Source organism: Puma concolor, unplaced genomic scaffold (genome assembly GCF_028749965.1).
Source record: "Puma concolor isolate L17-30 unplaced genomic scaffold, mPumCon1.1.hap2 unalloc_scaffold_154, whole genome shotgun sequence".
Lineage (NCBI taxonomy): Eukaryota > Metazoa > Chordata > Mammalia > Carnivora > Felidae > Puma > Puma concolor.
In genome coordinates this window covers 13,847-30,766 of record NW_028240185.1, presented here as the reverse complement: position 1 = coordinate 30,766, position 16,920 = coordinate 13,847, and the positions used below count along the sequence as shown (strand labels likewise).

Genomic DNA, 16,920 nt, shown 5'->3' with positions numbered 1-16,920 from the left:
CCTTCACTGCATACCCTAGCGCTCCATGAAAATCTGCGCAAATACGGGACAAGGGGACTCTGTGTCTTACCTGGGCTTGCTGGGACCCTCCTGATGCCTTCAACGTGACGACCTGTGCCTCTGTGCTGCCTCATGCACTCAGTGCACATGTGGGTGTCCTCCCGCTGACACCGTTCTCCCATCGTGTGGGTGATATGTGCTCTTTGAGCCCTCACTGTGTCTCCTGTACCCTTGCTAAGCACGCACTGTGGATGTTCCCCAAGGTGGTGAGCGTGATGCTCCCCAAAACCGTTATTCTGGGTCCCCTGATGGGGGTCTAGGCAAGGCTGTGAGTGGGAGGGGACGGGGTTGGACTCTCTAAGGGGCTGACGCGGTCCTCTGGCGCTCTCTGGGGCCTCCCTGTGCCCACAGCCCATCCTCTACCAGACAGGACAGGACCCCTTTCCTTGCTTCCAAGAGAAAGCCCTCAGAACTTTGCCCTCTCACAGGACTCTCAGACGTGTGGGATGCTGGGTCCTGCAGCCCCTCCCACGCACAGTCTCAGCACTGCCCTCTTGGAGAAGGAAGGCCCTCCAGCCTGAGCTCAGCCTACTCACAGTTTCTCCTGCTCCCGGGGTCCGCCATCGTCCTCAGCCTCCGAATGGAAGCCTCCGTATCTGGAGGAGGCCAGAAGGACATCATATGAGCTGTCGTGTGGATGCTACGTCTTGTCCTATCCAGAGTCACTGACTGCTGACTAGAATGGAGCTCTGGAGGGGAGGGTACTGTCCGCTCTGCGCATTGGATCCCAGTGAGCTCCTACAGAAGTGCCTGCACCTAGTGGGGCTTCCTGCGTGTTTGAAGAATGATAGGGCCCCAGTCAGCTCCATCACACATATTGGTGTGGGTCTGGGCGTCCTGCTCATCCTGGGCATCCTTGACTGGTTTGAGCCAGGACTCAGACACACAGATAGAGCCTCCAATCTCCTTTTCCAATGGGAAAACAGCCCAACTCAACACCTGGCGACAGTGAGGGATGAGGCAGAGAGTTGATCGTGGGCAAGAGGACAAAGATGACCCAGCAGAGACGCAGCCCTGCCAGCGGAGCCTTCCACAGGCCAGGGTGACTTTCCCTGCAGTGCCCCCACTGAGGACCTGGAGTGTTTCCACCCGGATCAGAGGCACAATGTGAGACGCCAGGACGTTTGGTGACTTTCCTGAGACTCAGAGCTTTCAGGGGCTGAATCACACACTGGGCTGTGAAGGGCAGGGTGCTCACCTCATAAACAGTATTTCCAGGACCTGCTGGGTGGTAGCAAAAGCTCTGTACGTGCTCAAGAATGTGAAGAGGTAGGAGGGGTCTCTACCCAGGAAAGCAGGTACCAGGTGCTCCACTCGCTGTACCAGTAGCATCCAACTTCCTTCGATGGTCCCTTCCTCACGGTTCTCATTGTCGGGCATGGGTGAGATGTTCATACCCTGAGGTAGAACACAGGAGGGACACAGAGTCAGACACAGCACCATGGACATCAGGAGGCTTGGGGTCCAGAATGCAGACCAAACCCCCAAGCCGTCAGTGACTTGTGGCAAGAATGAGACCTGGGTGCCCAGTGTCTGAAGAAGGATGTTGGCATGCACACGAGAATTTGAGGTGGGAAATGGCTGAACACGTTAGGATCTCCGATCAGACATCCCCACAGGCGAGGGAATTAAAAGCAGGAATGAACTATTGGGACCTCATGAAGATAAAAGCTTCTGCACAGCAGAGGAAACAACCAACAAAACTCAAAGCCACCAATGGATTAGGAAAAGGTATTTGCAAATGACATATCGGACAAAGGGCTAGTATCCAAAATGTATAAAGAGCTCACCAAACTCCACACCTGAAAAACAAACAATCCACTGAAGAAGTGGGCAGAAAACATGAATAGACACTTGTCTAAAGAAGACATCCTGATGGCCAACAGGCACATGAAAAGCCGCTCAACGTCGCTCCCCATCAGGGAAATACAAATCAAACCACACTCAGCTATCACGTCACGCCAGTCAGAGTGGCCAAAATGAACAAATCATGAGACCATAGATGCTGGAGAGGATGTGGAGCAACGGGAACCCTCTTGCACTGTTGGTGGGAATGCAAACTGCTGCAGCCGCTCTGGAAAACAGTGTGGAGGTTCCAAACAATTAAAAATAGACCTACCCTATGACCCAGCAGTAGCACTGCTAGGAATTTACCCAAGGGATACAGGAGTGCTGATGCAGAGGGGCACTTGTACCCCAATGTTTATAGCAGCACTCTCAACAATCGCCAAATTATGGAAAGAGCCTAAATGTCCATCAACTGATAAGTGGATAAAGAAATTGTGGCTTATGTACACAATGGAGTACTACGTGGCAATGAGAAAGAATGAAATATGGCCCTTTGTAGCAACGTGGATGGAACTGGAGAGTGTTATGCTAAGTGAAATAAGCCATACAAGGAAAGACAGATACCATATGTGTCCACTCTTTTGTGGATCCTGAAAAACTTAACAGGAACACATGGAGGAGGGGAAGAAAAAAAAAGAGCTTAGAGTGGGAGAGAGCCAAAGCATAAGAGACTCCTAAAAACTGAGAACAAACTGAGAGCTGATGGGGGGTGGGAGGGAGGGGAGCGTGGGTGATGGGTACTGAGGAGGGCACGTGTTGGGATGAGCACTGGGTGTTGTATGGAAACCAGTTTGGCAATAAATTTCAAATATTTTTTTTTAAAAAACCATCAAGGAAAAAGAATCTCAGGTCAGATTGTTAGATGAGTATGCACGGCACCTCCCTGCATGAACAGCAGCGTCCCTGTGATTTCTAACAGTACAGTCCATTCTGGGTATCCGAAGAGAGGGACAGTACCTGGCAGAGGTTGGATCAGGATAATAGGACATGTAGGATGTTCAGTGCAGCACTGTGACATGGCAAGAGAAGGGAATGCTGTCACAATCCCCCATTTGTGAAGGGTTGAATGGGTGAGGTGAGTGGTCACATTTCCAGAATGTTGTCTAGGTGGTAAGGCCCTTGCTCCTGACTGGAGGGGCCCCAGGGGCGTGTTACTTGGCGACCAAAGTGCAGAGCATTAGACATAATGCACTGAGCCCCATGGCCTTTGGGTAAAAATCTCCCTGCTCCCACGAACGTGTGTCAGACGTGGAGAAGGTGTGGAAGGATGGTCGGGCGAACCGGGACACCTGGGAACGTTCGTCGGGGAAACGTGTACAACAATGCCAATATATTCTAGACAGAATGGGACGTGAAATGGTCTCACGCCTCTTCTCTGATCTTCTTCCAATTAAGTGGAGAGTGACGTTGTGTCTGGCCGTTGCAGGGGCTGGGCCCTGAGGGCATGTTTGGGGAGCAGATGGGGTTCCAGGTTCATCTGGGACCAGGAGTCTCCGAGAGCTACCAGGGGAGCAGCAGTGTGTTTTCTGGGCCCTGGGTGTTGGGTTTCCCTGGTACCTGCACTCACCCTGAGCCAGCGCGGCTTCCTGCTGATGGCATGGGGCTTCCTCCTTTCCTTCAGGGAAGTAGAGCAGGGGCTCTCATTCAGCTTCTCCTCCATCTGTGGCATGTGGCTCTGTAAAGACAGTGCCCAGCAGGCAGGCAGCCAGGCAGGCAGGCAGGCAGGCAGGCAGGAGTCCTCAAAGCCGTGTCTGCTTGCTTTCACTTGTCCTCAGACCCATATGAATTCATTCCAGGTACGACACCACAGTGTGCACTCACCTCCCCCACGGAGGAGAGAAGCAAGGTGGCTTGAGGGCCTTGGATTCAACCTGTTACAGGTTAGAGGCACCTCAGAGATCCCTTTTCCCTCCTTCCCAGCATGACACGTGCATCCACTGCCATCGAACCTGCTCCGGTCCCGGGGAGGACCGGCCCCCATGTCCCCCTTTCCCCGAAACAGAACATGAGGGGATGGGGGTGCCCAGGGAAGGCTCCGAGCTGTGACCTGACCTGACCTGGCCTGCTCTGGGCTGCTCTGTGTTACCTTATGTGACGTCCTGGAAAACATCGTGAGGCATCGCCAGCATGGGTTAAGGAAACCTCTGCAACCTCTGAGTAATCCTGCGCACTGGGGTTTCTGGCATCCAGAGCCCCGGTACCTGGGAAAACAACAAGAGAACATCCTAAAGTCTCTGGGTCTGTAGGCAAGTGAGCCTGGTATGGGACCTTCCTAGAACATGGGTGCCAGGTTACAGGAGTTCCAAGCTTTCCTGGGGCCCATTGTGAGCAAAGTGATGTCACTGCCTAGGATCCACCTCCTGAGTCCCCCTGTGGGATAACACCTTTGCAAATAGTCCTCTCTTTGCTGACTGCTCACCCCCATTCTCCATGAAATGTCACATCGGTACACAGTTCCACCAATGCACCCCTCTCCACAGTCCCCTGGGAAGGTCTGGGGCAGCCAGGGTCCCAGCTGTGAGACCTATCTGGGTTGAGACAGAACTCTTCTTTCTTACCTCTTTCTGGTCCCAGATTCGCGACTGTGCTTCTCAGGGATGGTCCGTGTCTTTTCCGCCCAATGGAGATCATTCTAGCATGTCCTCAGGATGTCCTCAGGATGTCCTCAGGCATATGTGGGATGATACCTGTGAAATTGGAGCAGCGGTGTCACCTGTTGGAAGTTTATCCAACCACATTGACTTCAACTTCTCACCTCCTCTGATTCTGCTGCTCCTCTGATCCCAGCCCACAGTCCTTCCAGGTGTGCGTACGTGCGTGAGTGTGTGTGTGTATGTGTGTTTACCAGTGCTTGTTTTCTGGGGTCCCAGAAGGTCACATCCCCACCTAGGGAAGGATGGCCAAACATTTCCTAGGAGCTTAGGTTCTCTACTTTCTAAAGCAATCCCTACAGAAGGGATTGGAGTCGGGGCCTAGTAGGACAGAACTCTCATTTACGTAGACTTTGTCAGTAGTGTGCCACGAGCCATTCCCTGCCTTTCCACTGGGTACATACGATGGGGACAGGGTGGCACTCAGTGGGTTGCCCTGGCCTGGGGGTCCTCCTCAGGGAAGAACGTGCCGGGATGTCTTCTGTGACGCTCCTCTTCAGCCTCACCCCCACACCACCTCCGTGTCTTCACCCAGTGACAGTAACACATCCTTTTTCAGACCCCCTCCGAAATCCTGGGTCGAATCCAGGACCCCATTGTGAGGACATGAAGTTGGGGTCATGCCCAACTTGGCTTCTGACTTTACACCAGTCTGTGATTCTGGGCAAGGCACTGACCCTGGCAGGGTCTCCACTTACTCCTCCCCTCAGTGGCTCCCTGGGATGCCCACATCCTGTCAACACATCCTTGTGGGATTTCCTTCCTGGAGTGTGGTATGGACGTAGTGTTTGATTTCTGTTGCAAAGAAGATGGCACCGTGACCCCAGACCAAACAAGTTTAGGTGATAAAATGTGCATGGCACGGCCACGTGCTCACTGTCACTCTCTGTGTTGTCTCTCAGCTCCTGACAGTGGGGACCAACCCCCGTGTTGAGTCGTGACATGGACAGGTACACACAGCCTAGCCCTGAGAGACAACGACAGACAGGGAAGAACTAAGGCACTCGATGTGGACTGAATCCTGCCACCACCCTGAAGTGGGCTCAGGGGTTGAGTGAAGCAGGTTCTGTCTGAGTGATGACAGCAGCCCCAAGCTCCTGAGAGGCTCTGGCAGGAGCGCTCAGCTGAGCCCTGCTGAACTCCTGGTTCCCTGGGCCTGTGAGGTGGGAAGTTGATGGGGAAGCCAGTAAGGGTGGGGGAATATTGTCCCACGGCGCTAGAGCAGAGTAGGGACAACGTCCTCCTGCCCCAGGCCCTGGCCCTCCTCACCCTCCCTCTCTGCTGTCCTCCGCAGCTCTTTCCGGTCTCCCCGGTCTCCTTTCACACGTCCCCTCTGAAACAACGACCCCTGCCTCCGAGTGTCCGCCGCACTGTGCCTTCTGCCGGGCTACATACCCTCGACTTGTGCAGGGCTGACTCGTTCTTGCACTGCGGCAGGAAATATTAACGTTTCCTCAGCACAGCCTTGTCAGACCCTCCCCTGGGGGAGCTCAGGACCCAGTTGTCGCACCTTGAAGTTTTCTATGGAGTCCTTGCTCATGTCATTCCCATTTTTGTTTCGTGTTCTTTCCATCTTCCTGGCTAGACCTTGAACTCCTAGAGGGAAGACGTGGCTGCCTTACCAGCACTGGCACTATGTGAATGCTCAGATGCTCATTCCCGGGGGCTGACTGAGGACGTAAAGGGATCCCACCCACCAATTAGCAGCTCAGTCATCGTAGCCTAATTTACCTGGGTCATTTTCCAATACTTATTTTATCGTATATCTGTTGAGTCCACTCTAGTCGTAATTTGGGGCGTGAAATCACACTCCAAGATCAAGAGTCTCATGCCCCACTGACTGAAACAGCCAATTTTCATGGAACTAGACTGATCTCTAAGTTATCTTGCGGGTTAACATTTCGTACGTGTATGAGCTTATGCTGAATTACCAGAGAACGCGCCACATTTCTAAAAGCATGTCCCCATAGATTTCCTCACATGACAGAGCTGGGTGTGTGTTTAGATTGGAGACTAAAGTCCTTCATGTGGTCACTGAGGACCCCAGAGTTCCTCCATTTTGTCCCTTGTCCCTCCCGAGGATATCAGGTACTTGCACAACCAGCAGCACAAGGGGCGATAAAGGGGAAAGAGAACAAGGAAATGCACCTGGGAGCATGTTATCAGCCTGGTCTAGAGTGCCTAAAATATCCACCTTTTCACTGATTCCTTGTTTTAAAGGCACGGATTTTTAAGTAGTGATCTGTGAGAACCTATGTCGCACAAATCGTAGAAAATGCATCCCTACAAATGCACCACAAAACACACGAAGGTAATTCCTGAGCTGCAGGAAAATATTCTTCCTCCGGGACACATTGTATGAAGGAAGTAAGAAGAGTAAACATCTATGTGTGTGTTTGTGTGTGATGTCTACATATTAATGAATATGACCTTGTATCGCTATCTCTGAATATCTTTAAGAAGTGAAGGATCATTGACTTTTAAATACAAGAATTAGGAAAACAATAAGTAAAAAATCGTAATTAGTGAGTTTACAGACATATAGTAGTAAGATATATGAGAGTCTCGGGGCGCCAGGGTGGCTCCGTGGGTTGAGCGTCCGCCTTCGTCTCAGAACATGATCTCACGGTTCGTGGGTTCGAGCCCCGCATCGGGCTCTGTGCTGACAGGCTGTTTCCGTTTCTGTGTCTCCCTCTCTCTCTGCCCCTCCCCCACTCACGCTTTGTCTCCCTCTGTCTCAAAAATAAATAACCATTCAAAAACATTTAAAGAAATTCCATTAAGATCTAGGCCAGTAGAAAGTAAACGACTGGTGGTTGAGAAGTCAATGAAGTGCCTCTTAAGATGGATTGTTTTCAAGTACGAAAACTCATAAACCACATGACCGCAAGTATAGTGTAAATATTGAAACTGCAGCCCAGTTAGCCAGTTAAATGGGAAGAATTCCATATATCTGTGTTCACTTACACTTCGCCGACCAGAGCAGGGTCTGGTACACCTTGCACGTTCAGTCGATGCTTGCTGCACAATCGCATGGGTGATGGCCTCTCTCTCTCTCTCTCTCTCTCTCACCAAAAGAAAGAAACGTTGAAAAGCAATGGAAACCCAAGAAAAGAAAAATGGCACGGAGGAGTTGGGATCTGAGGCACACTGTGAAGAAAACACGGGGGTTGGGAGGTAGTGGAGGTGGACAGGCGGTTCCACAGAGTTGAAGGACGTGCCACAGTCAGCGGTGGCAGGGTGGACTTGAGGGTGGGACCGCTGGTGGTGCGGTCCAGGTAGGGCCATGGGAAGGGCATGCAGAGCTGAAAAGCACCGGCCTTTCAAGGAGAAGGGAGGTGGAAGGAGTCTCGTGTGCCCAGCGTGTCTCCCTGTCCCTTAGGGCTGCCCTTGCGGTCACGGGTGACGAGCGAGGAGGGTGCACGGCTGTAGATGGCCACGGTTGGCGGGAATGGGAGGCAGAGTGAAGAAGAAACACAGAGGCCTAGGATGCAAGAGGGATCACTGGGTTCACGTGCAGCCACGTCCCTGGGAAACCAGCAATGCAAAAGGTTCCTGGGTCTCTTGAGGGGTGACAGGGAGGTGTCCACCTTGGGAGGAGACACCTGCCGGTCCCTGTCCCACTGGCCTGGTGTCTGGAGCCCTCTGCCTGGCTCGCGGCTGTCAGGCTGGCGGGCAGTCGGTCAGAGCATCTGGTGGGCACAGGGAGGTGCGGTGGTGCAGACCCTGGTGCCCAGGAGCTGTGCCCCCTGTGGGGTGGCGGGGGTGGGGGGATGGGGCGGCTTGGATCCTGGGCCCAAGCAGGTGTGCGGGAGCGCGCGCGCGAGTGCGCGCATGCGCGTGGGCGCGCATGCGCGTGGGCCAGGGCCGGAGCCTGGAGAGGGACACAGCTGAGGTCTCAGCGGTGCTGTGAGTTGGCTCCCAGCCCGCCTGCCGCCCCAAACCCCCAAGTGTCTGGGCCAGCCAGGGACTGACGCCCACCTCAGCCCCCGACCTGGGACATGCTGCTGCCTGGCGCCTGCGACCCGGCAGCCGTGGCTTTGGCGGTTGGGGTACCGTTAGTGCACGCGGGAGCGCTGGCGGGAGCGCAGGCGGGGCCCCGCGTGGAGAAGACTGGGAGCCATGAGCCTCCAGCCTCGGAGGGTGGCGGCCCTGCTGCTCCTGCTGCTCCTGGAGCCAGAGGCCAGGGCGCGGGACGCGCTTCCCGGGCGCCTCGGTCTTTGGCCGCGCTGGTGGAGTGCCAGCACTGGCTGGGGCAGAGCGCGATGCGATGCCCCCCCCTCCCCCCCCCCCGGCGCCCTTGAAAGTCCATCTGGGAGAAGCCTAAAGGTGGAGCAGCTGAGACACACAGCCTCCCTCCAGGACCTGCCTCAGTCGCGGTGCTTCCAAGGTAGGGACCCTAGCGACAAGGTCGCACGTGGCCTTCCCCTCTGCCCCTCTCTGTCTTCCCCTCCCATGAGAACCCTCCCCCCGCCCTGGGGCTCCGGGCTTCTTCTTGGGCTCCGTTGCGGCTGCGGTCTGGAGGCCTCAGGAGTGGGCTTTCTGGGTTGGACCCTGGTTCCCTGGAAGAGGAGGGTCCCAGATCGAGTAGGGGGTTAGGCTCAGGCGGTGGGGAGTGGTTCAGGTCGAGAGGGGGGGCGCCCTGAGTGCCCATGGAGGTCTGACTGGGTTGGTGGTTGGCGGGTGGAGGTGAGAAGGAACGAAGGACGAACGAACGGAGGAAGGAAGGAAGGAAAGCGTGGACCTGCGGCTGTGGGCAAGTGTCAAGGCAGGGCCAGGGAAGTGGCAGCCATGAGCAGGAGGAATCATTCCTGCCTGTGAAAATGAAGTACAAGGGACCTGAGACTCCAGAGAAACATTCCAGGGAGAGTCAGGGTGGTGGGCCTGAGTTGCTGGAGGCCAGCAGGGGACGGTGTTGAAGGGATTGAGAGTGGAAGCAGCAGGTGAACACAGGCCTCCTGCCTCCCCCCTCCGCACCTGCTCTCCTGCCCTGCCCAGCCCGCCGCGCCGCGCCCCGCCCCGCCCCTGGTGGCAGAGTTGCACCCTCTGATGGGGAGGGGGAGATCTCACCCCGCTTGTGGCGATAGGGGGTCCTCTCTCGTGGGAGTCAATGGGACTAGGGGGTAGGAGTCTGGATTAGGGCAAGTGCAACTCCCTGTTGAGCTCTTCATCTCTGAAGGCAATGTGCATTCCATCAATGAAGTGGGAGCCAGGGAGCCAGGAATCAGTGGCGCTTGTGTGTTTTCGAGGGTGGTCCAGACTCTTTCCTGATGGGAGATGTGTGCTGAAGAGAACTGGGTGTTGTGGATGGAGTCCAAAGTCATCTCTTTGGGACACGTTGGGTGGGAACGTCTTCTTCGCACTCTGGCGACGAAGGTGGATGGAAAAGCTCCTTGTCCAAGGCAGACTGGTGGGTTTTGTTCTTCCTCTCCGTGGGGCGTGGTGCTTCCCGTTTCCGTGGAGCGCCTCCTGTCTTGCATTCGTTCCGTGTTTCAAGAGTTTCAGTCCTTGGCAATCGCGTCTCCTCAGGGACTCACCAGGCAGCACGAGGGAGAAGTGACTGGGAGCCCACCGGGTCCCTAGAAACCAGTGCGTGTGTACTGGAGCAGGCAGTGCTCCTCTCTCAGCCTCCTTGGGAAATGAGGTCTTGAGCAAACGGTCTTTCATTGCATGGGTTGTACCTCTCCCCGGTTGTTGGGGGGAGTGTGTGTGCGTGAGTGTGGTGCTGTGGCCCGTGTGGAGTCCGGACCGCGTCAGGGACCCAGTTCTTGGCAAGGAATGCGTTTTGTTGCATGGGAATATCTCATTGCACGAGAGAGTTCCAATCCTGTCTCAAAGGCTGAAAACATCCTGAAGGCAGCACTGTGACCTCACTGAAAGCAAAGGCCTAAGAGCAGAGGCTTTCCCACACTTCCATATGGAGCTGACTGGTGCTTTATGTTTTCAGGAAGATGGTGTGGTGTAGGCCACTTGGAGCAGCTCAGGCTCCTGAGCGTGTGTTTGGTCCCCGAGGGGTGAGTTGTGTCTCTCCGGAATGAAGGAGATTATGGGGACCTTGAGTATCGTTACCTTCATGATTACCGTGATGATTCTGCCTAAGTCATCGCATGGATATTGATCCATGAGCTCGCCATGTGAGAGGTTTCCTTGGTAACATGGTCGCCGTGCGTGGCCTCGAAACTTGGTTGTGGTCCGAACACCTTTGATGCTTTGCAAGTCCCGAAGCGGCTCCACGGGTGTGCAGTCCCTGTTGCCATATAGGTGAGGAGGCAGAGTCTGTTGACCTGAAGCCCGTGCAAGTATCCAGGGAGATGTGCGAGGGCCTCTCCCTGAGGCACTGGGTTCCTAGCCGGCTCCACCCAGAATCAGGCAGGGAGGTTTTGTTGATGCCAGCGGGAAGTCCTGAGGAGGGAGGGGGAGCCGGACACCGTCGGGGGAAGGAAGGGATCCCTCCCCTGCCTCACCATCCCCAGCAGTTGCCTAGGTGCTGGCCACGAGGGAGGGGACTGCCTATGCGTGTTTGTTTTCCTTGGTCTTACCCCACCTTGGTAGAGGGCTTAGCCTGTTCCAGGCACTGTTCTGAGCACTTGAGAGATCTATGCAGACGACACAGAGTACCTCGGCAAGGACTCTCGTCCCCGTTCGTATTTCCAAGGGAAGATGTGAAAGAATGTGTGCCGGGGGTCAGTGCTGTGAAGCGGGAGGACTCGAGGCATGAAGGCAGGCAGTCGGCCTCCACATGAGCGTGCTGCACCGCTGGCTTTCCCACTGCTGCCTGTCGAGAGGCAGGGAAAGCATTTGCACCTAGCGTGCCTGTCCTGCGAGCAGAGGTGGGCTTGGAGACGTGCGTGTGCCCTCAAACGGGGAATCCAGCAAAATAGGCTCTAGGGCCTGAGTCACGCTCTCTGCGGGGAACCCTATCATTGCACATCCAGCCTGAGACACTTTGGAGAGTGACATGCGGGGCTCTTAGTGAGGGTGGCGGCACAGCGGGGGGCATGGGTCAGCGGGACCTTCCTAGGACACCCCCCCGCCCCCCCCCCCCCCCGCCGGTGCTGTGGTGCCCCTGAAACCCAGGCAGGGCTGGAAGGAGGAACAGGCTGTTGATGGCACCATCCCTTCCGCAGGGAGGCTTCTTGGGAGCTGGTGACTGAGGGGACCTTTGCGAGTTCCCCCTCTGAATTGCAGGAGAAGCGGCCGAGGGCCCTCATTTCATGCGGTCCACACTCCCCGTCGCCCTGTGTGCCAGTTGCCAGTGTCGCAGGCGCCCAGGTGGTGAACGTGGTCCCCGAGTAGGGAACACCGAGGCCGTTTCTGCGTTCTCAAATGCTAACGTTCTCTGCTTGTGACCCGCGCCCTGGCTGGTCCCAGACCCTGAGCACAGGGCCTGCAGGAAGGGTGAAGGGTGCGAAGCTGTCTCCTGGTAGGTAGCTGCGGTGAGGTCGTTCCCGGTGGCCTGTGCTCAGCTGCAGGGCACCTTGGAACCCAAAGCCACGACGTTTCCAGTGGGACAGAGTGCGCCGCAAGGGGAACCTGGGGAGTCACCAGGCCCTGAGGGGAGGCAGGCATGACCTTTATCCATGGGCCTTTTGATCGGAGCGCCCTGTTTGCTAGGTATCGTCAGGGTAGCCTCTTTGGTAGACAGAGGGCAGGTTGTGGACAGTTGTAGAGCATCCTTCCTGCTGGTATGTGTCGCAAGGGCTCTGACCTTGCGCAAATGGGCGGGGATGGGTAGAGTGGACTCCTGAATGGAACCTTCCCCGGGCGCCTGGGTGGTTCAGTGGGTTGAGCTTCCGACTTGGGCTCAGGTCACGCCCTCGCGGTTCCTGAGTTCCAGCCCTGCGCTGGGCTCTGTGCCCACAGCTCAGGCCCTGGAGCCTGTTTTCAGATTCTGCGTGTGTCTGTCTCTGCTTCTCTGCCCCTCCCCCACTGGCGGTCACCGGCTTGCCGGCTTGCTCTCTGGCTCCCTGTGTCTCCAGAGTGAAGACACATGAACAAATAGGAAATAGAACGTTCCCCAGGGCAGGTGCTGGCCACGGGCACAGCCATTCATTCGCTGTAGTCATGAACTCGACGGTGTTCCTTTAGTGTTCTCATTTGAGGTTCTCTGTTTCTTTCATTCATTCTGAGAGGCAGAGAGAGAGTGGACGCATGCACGTGTGCCTGTGAGCAGGGATAGGGCAGACAGGGAGGGAGAGAGAGAGGAGGGCCAGCGGGCTCCGCATCGTTGGCGCCCATCTTGAGGTGGGGCTCCTTGTGGAGGCTCAGCCTCACAAACTGTGAGATCGTGACGTGAGGCGAGATCCAGAGCCACATGCTTTGGTTTCTTTTTTAACGTTCACCTCTGAGAGAAAGCAAGAGAGACAGAGAGAGCACAAGCGAGGGAGGGGCAGGGAGAGAGAGAGGATACCCAGAAGGGAATCAGGTTCCAGGCTCTGAGCTGTCAGCACGGAGCACTAGGCGTGACTCAGCTCAGGAACCCTGAGAGCCTGACGTGACCCGAAGTCGGACCATTACCCAGCTGAGTCATCCAAGCGGCCCACAGAGTTTTCAGTGTGTATTTTCAAAAGAAAAAACAGCTACATTTATATATACATCTAGCTACCTGTGTGTCCTTAGGGATACCTGTGTACATACGCATACGTGTCTACATATACGTACACGTATTCGTGTATGTGTATATATACGTATATGCACACACACACACACACACACACACACACACACACACCATGTAAACTGAGCCAAACGGTCTTCTGGGTGGAGACGCGGAGCCAGGAGGGAGGCATCAGCACAAAGTTCAAAATGAAAGGGAAACGTCATTCTCGTATGTATCAGTACGTGCCATGACAGGGAGACACACGCGAGGGTTCTGGTAGGATAGGAAGCTGCTCCCACGGAGAATGCAGGCAAATGGTCCCTGTGGAGCCAATGGAACCCTGGTGCACTTGTGGTATGAGACTGATAAAGAGGCCGAAAACTGGTGACCTTTCTAATGCTAGCAGAGGTCATTTGCATTTGTATAGCATGCGATCATTGACGTTGCCCCTGGGGGGAGAAAGGTTTTGCATCTCTGTTCTCCTAGGTTTGTGGCTTAGTTTGCTCTTCCCTTGTGCACTTGAAAGAGTCCTGACAGGTCCTGATGGTACACAGTAAGGCCAAGTCCCCAGAGTCCAGAGTCCCTTGGTGGGGCTTGTGGGATGGTGTCCTTCCCATGACCATGAAGTCCACAGAGCAGTCTTGTGCTTTTGCTGTAAGTCCTGTTTCTACCAGGTCCAGTCTGGGCGTGCCTCTTTGCAAGTCCTCAGGTGAGGACACGTGATGAAGGCTGCCCATTGGGACTGGCCTTCGATGATCCATCTGGCCGTGACCCCCTGCTCTCCTTCCAGGGCTGCGTAGGTTCGTGCCCTCGATGCTCGTTTCGTAGAAAGCCTTGACTGCTTGGTCTCTCTACTCCTCCTCACCCTGGACGGTAGTCCTGTGGCTCCCCTTGAATCCTCAGGCATACGTTTCCTTGCCCACCTCTGCACACTGGCCCTCCAGAGCAGGGTCTGGTACGCCTTGCACGTTCAGTCGATGCTTGCTGCACAATCGCATGGGTGAAGGCCTCTCTCTCTCTCTCTCTCCCTCTCTCTCTCACCAAAAGAAAGAAACGTTGAAAAGCAATGGAAACCCAAGAAAAGAAAAATGGCACGGAGGAGTTGGGATCTGAGGCACACTGTGAAGAAAACACGGGGGTTGGGAGGTAGTGGAGGTGGACAGGCGGTTCCACAGAGTTGAAGGACGTGCCACAGTCAGCGGTGGCAGGGTGGACTTAGGGGTGGGACCGCTGGTGGTGCGGTCCAGGTAGGGCCATGGGAAGGGCATGCAGAGCTGAAAAGCACCGGCCTTTCATGGAGAAGGGAGGTGGAAGGAGTCTCGTGTGCCCAGCGTGTCTCCCTGTCCCTTAGGGCTGCCCTTGCGGTCACGGGTGACGAGCGAGGAGGGTGCACGGCTGTAGATGGCCACGGTTGGCGGGAATGGGAGGCAGAGTGAAGAAGAAACACAGAGGCCTAGGATGCAAGAGGGATCACTGGGTTCACGTGCAGCCACGTCCCTGGGAAACCAGCAATGCAAAAGGTTCCTGGGTCTCTTGAGGGGTGACAGGGAGGTGTCCACCTTGGGAGGAGACACCTGCCGGTCCCTGTCCCACTGGCCTGGTGTCTGGAGCCCTCTGCCTGGCTCGCGGCTGTCAGGCTGGCGGGCAGTCGGTCAGAGCATCTGGTGGGCACAGGGAGGTGCGGTGGTGCAGACCCTGGTGCCCAGGAGCTGTGCCCCCTGTGGGGGGGTGGGGGTGGGGGTGGGGTGGGGGATGGGGCGGCTTGGATATTGGGCCCAAGCAGGTGTGCGGGAGCGCGCGCTCGAGCGCGCGCATGCGCGTGGGCCAGGGCCGGAGCCCGGTGAGGGACACAGCTGAGGCTGCATCCGTGCCGTGAGTTGGCTCCCAGCCCGCCTGCCGCCCCAAGCCCCCAAGTGTCTGGGCCAGCCAGGGACGGACGCCCACCTCAGCCCCCGACCTGGGACATGCTGCTGCCTGGCGCCTGCGACGCGGCAGCCATGGCTTTGGCGGTAGGGGTAGCGGTAGCGCTCGCGGGAGCGCTGGCGGGAGCGCAGGCGGGGCCCCGCGTGGAGAAGACTGGGAGCCATGAGCCTCCAGCCTCGGAGGGTGGCGGCCCTGCTGCTCCTGCTGCTCCTGGAGCCAGAGGCCAGGGCGCGGGACGCGCTTCCCGGGCGCCTCGGTCTTTGGCCGCGCTGGTGGAGTGCCAGCACTGGCTGGGGCAGAGCGCGATGCGATGCCCCCCCGGCGCCCTTGAAAGTCCATCTGGGAGAAGCCTAATGGTGGAGCAGCTGAGACACACAGCCTCCCTCCAGGACCTGCCTCAGTCGCGGTGCTGCCAAGGTAAGGTCCCTAGCGACGAGGTCGCACGTGGCCTTCCCCTCTGCCCCTCTCTGTCTTCCCCTCCCATGAGAACCCTCCCCCCGCCCTGGGGCTCCGGGCTTCTTCTTGGGCTCCTTTGCGGCTGCGGTCTGGACGCCTCAGGAGTGGGCTTTCTGGGTTGGACCCTGGTTCCCTGGAAGAGGAGGGCCCCAGATCGAGTAGGGGGTTAGGCTCAGGCGGTGGTGAGTGGCTCAGGTCGAGAGGGGGGGTGCCCTGAGTGCCCATGGAGGTCTGACTGGGTTGGTGTTTGGCGGGTGGAGGTGGGAAGGAACGAAGGGAGGAACGAAGGGAGGAAGGAAGGAAGGAAAGCGTGGACCGGCGGCTGTGGGAAAGTGTCAAGGCAGGGCCAGGGAAGTGGCAGCCATGAGCAGGAGGAATCATTCCTGCCTGTGAAAATGAAGTACAAGGGACCTGAGACTCGAGAGAAACATTCCAGGGAGAGTCAGGGTGGTGGGCCTGAGTTGCTGGAGGCCAGCAGGGGACGGTGTTGAAGGGATTGAGAGTGGAAGCAGCAGGTGAACACAGGCCTCCTGCCTCCCCCCTCCGCACCTGCTCTCCTGCCCTGCCCAGCCCGCCGCGCCGCGCCCCGCCCCGCCCCTGGTGGCAGAGTTGCACCCTCTGATGGGGAGGGGGAGATCTCACCCCGCTTGTGGCGAAAGGGGGTCCTCTCTCGTGGGAGTCAATGGGACTAGGGGGTAGGAGTCTGGATGAGGGCAAGTGCAACTCCCTGTTGAGCTCTTCATCTCTGAAGGCAATGTGCATTCCATCAATGAAGTGGGAGCCCGGGAGCCAGGAATCAGTGGCGCTTGTGTGTTTTCGAGGGTGGTCCAGACTCTTTCCTGATGGGAGATGTGTGCTGAAGAGAACTGGGTGTTGTGGTTGTGGATGGAGTCCAAAGTCATCTCTTTGGGACACGTTGGGTGGGAACGTCTTCTTCGCACTCTGGCGACGAAGGTGGATGGAAAAGCTCCTTGTCCAAGGCAGACTGGTGGGTTTTGTTCTTCCTCTCCGTGGGGCGTGGTGCTTCCCGTTTCCGTGGAGCGCCTCCTGTCTTGCATTCGTTCCGTGTTTCAAGAGTTTCAGTCCTTGGCAATCGCGTCTCCTCAGGGACTCACCAGGCAGCACGAGGGAGAAGTGACTGGGAGCCCACCGGGTCCCTAGAAACCAGTGCGTGTGTACTGGAGCAGGCAGTGCTCCTCTCTCAGCCTCCTTGGGAAATGAGGTCTTGAGCAAACGGTCTTTCATTGCATGGGTTGTACCTCTCCCCGGTTGTTGGGGGGAGTGTGTGTGCGTGAGTGTGGTGCTGTGGCCCGTGTGGAGTCCGGACCGCGTCAGGGACCCAGTTCTTGGCAAGGAATGCGTTTTGTTGCATGGGAATATCTC

General features: G+C 56.6%; 1 protein-coding gene across 2 annotated transcripts; it reads right to left on the bottom strand.

Annotated features, from left to right (window-relative positions):
• Window positions 1-401: 401 nt before the first annotated feature.
• LOC147571612 (ral guanine nucleotide dissociation stimulator-like) lies at window positions 402-7,747 on the bottom strand. Of its 2 annotated transcripts, XM_086696202.1 has the most exons (5): window positions 7,527-7,747; window positions 4,467-4,595; window positions 3,995-4,109; window positions 1,259-1,458; window positions 402-656 (listed from the first exon to the last, which is right to left on the bottom strand). In XM_086696202.1, exons 3-5 carry the CDS (start codon window positions 4,016-4,018, stop codon window positions 593-595), a joined length of 288 nt encoding a protein of 95 aa, XP_086552328.1. In that variant the 5' UTR covers window positions 4,019-4,109; window positions 4,467-4,595; window positions 7,527-7,747; the 3' UTR covers window positions 402-592. The 2 variants fall into 2 exon arrangements, with proteins under 2 accessions (XP_086552328.1, XP_086552327.1); XM_086696201.1 differs by lacking the exons at window positions 3,995-4,109; window positions 4,467-4,595; window positions 7,527-7,747 and adding an exon at window positions 3,476-3,742.
• Between the last annotated feature and the right edge of the window lie 9,173 nt (window positions 7,748-16,920).

Excerpts from the sequence above, each read along its gene's own strand:
- LOC147571612 (XM_086696201.1), bottom strand. The coding sequence starts at position 3,577 with ATGCCACAGATGGAGGAGAAGCTGAATGAGAGCCCCTGCTCTACTTCC. Across the intron at positions 1,459-3,475 it reads GGAAGCCGCGCTGGCTCAGG|GGTATGAACATCTCACCCAT; the intron begins GTGAGTGCAGGT and ends GTTCTACCTCAG. Across the intron at positions 657-1,258 it reads CTGGAAATACTGTTTATGAG|ATACGGAGGCTTCCATTCGG; the intron begins GTGAGCACCCTG and ends GGCCTCCTCCAG.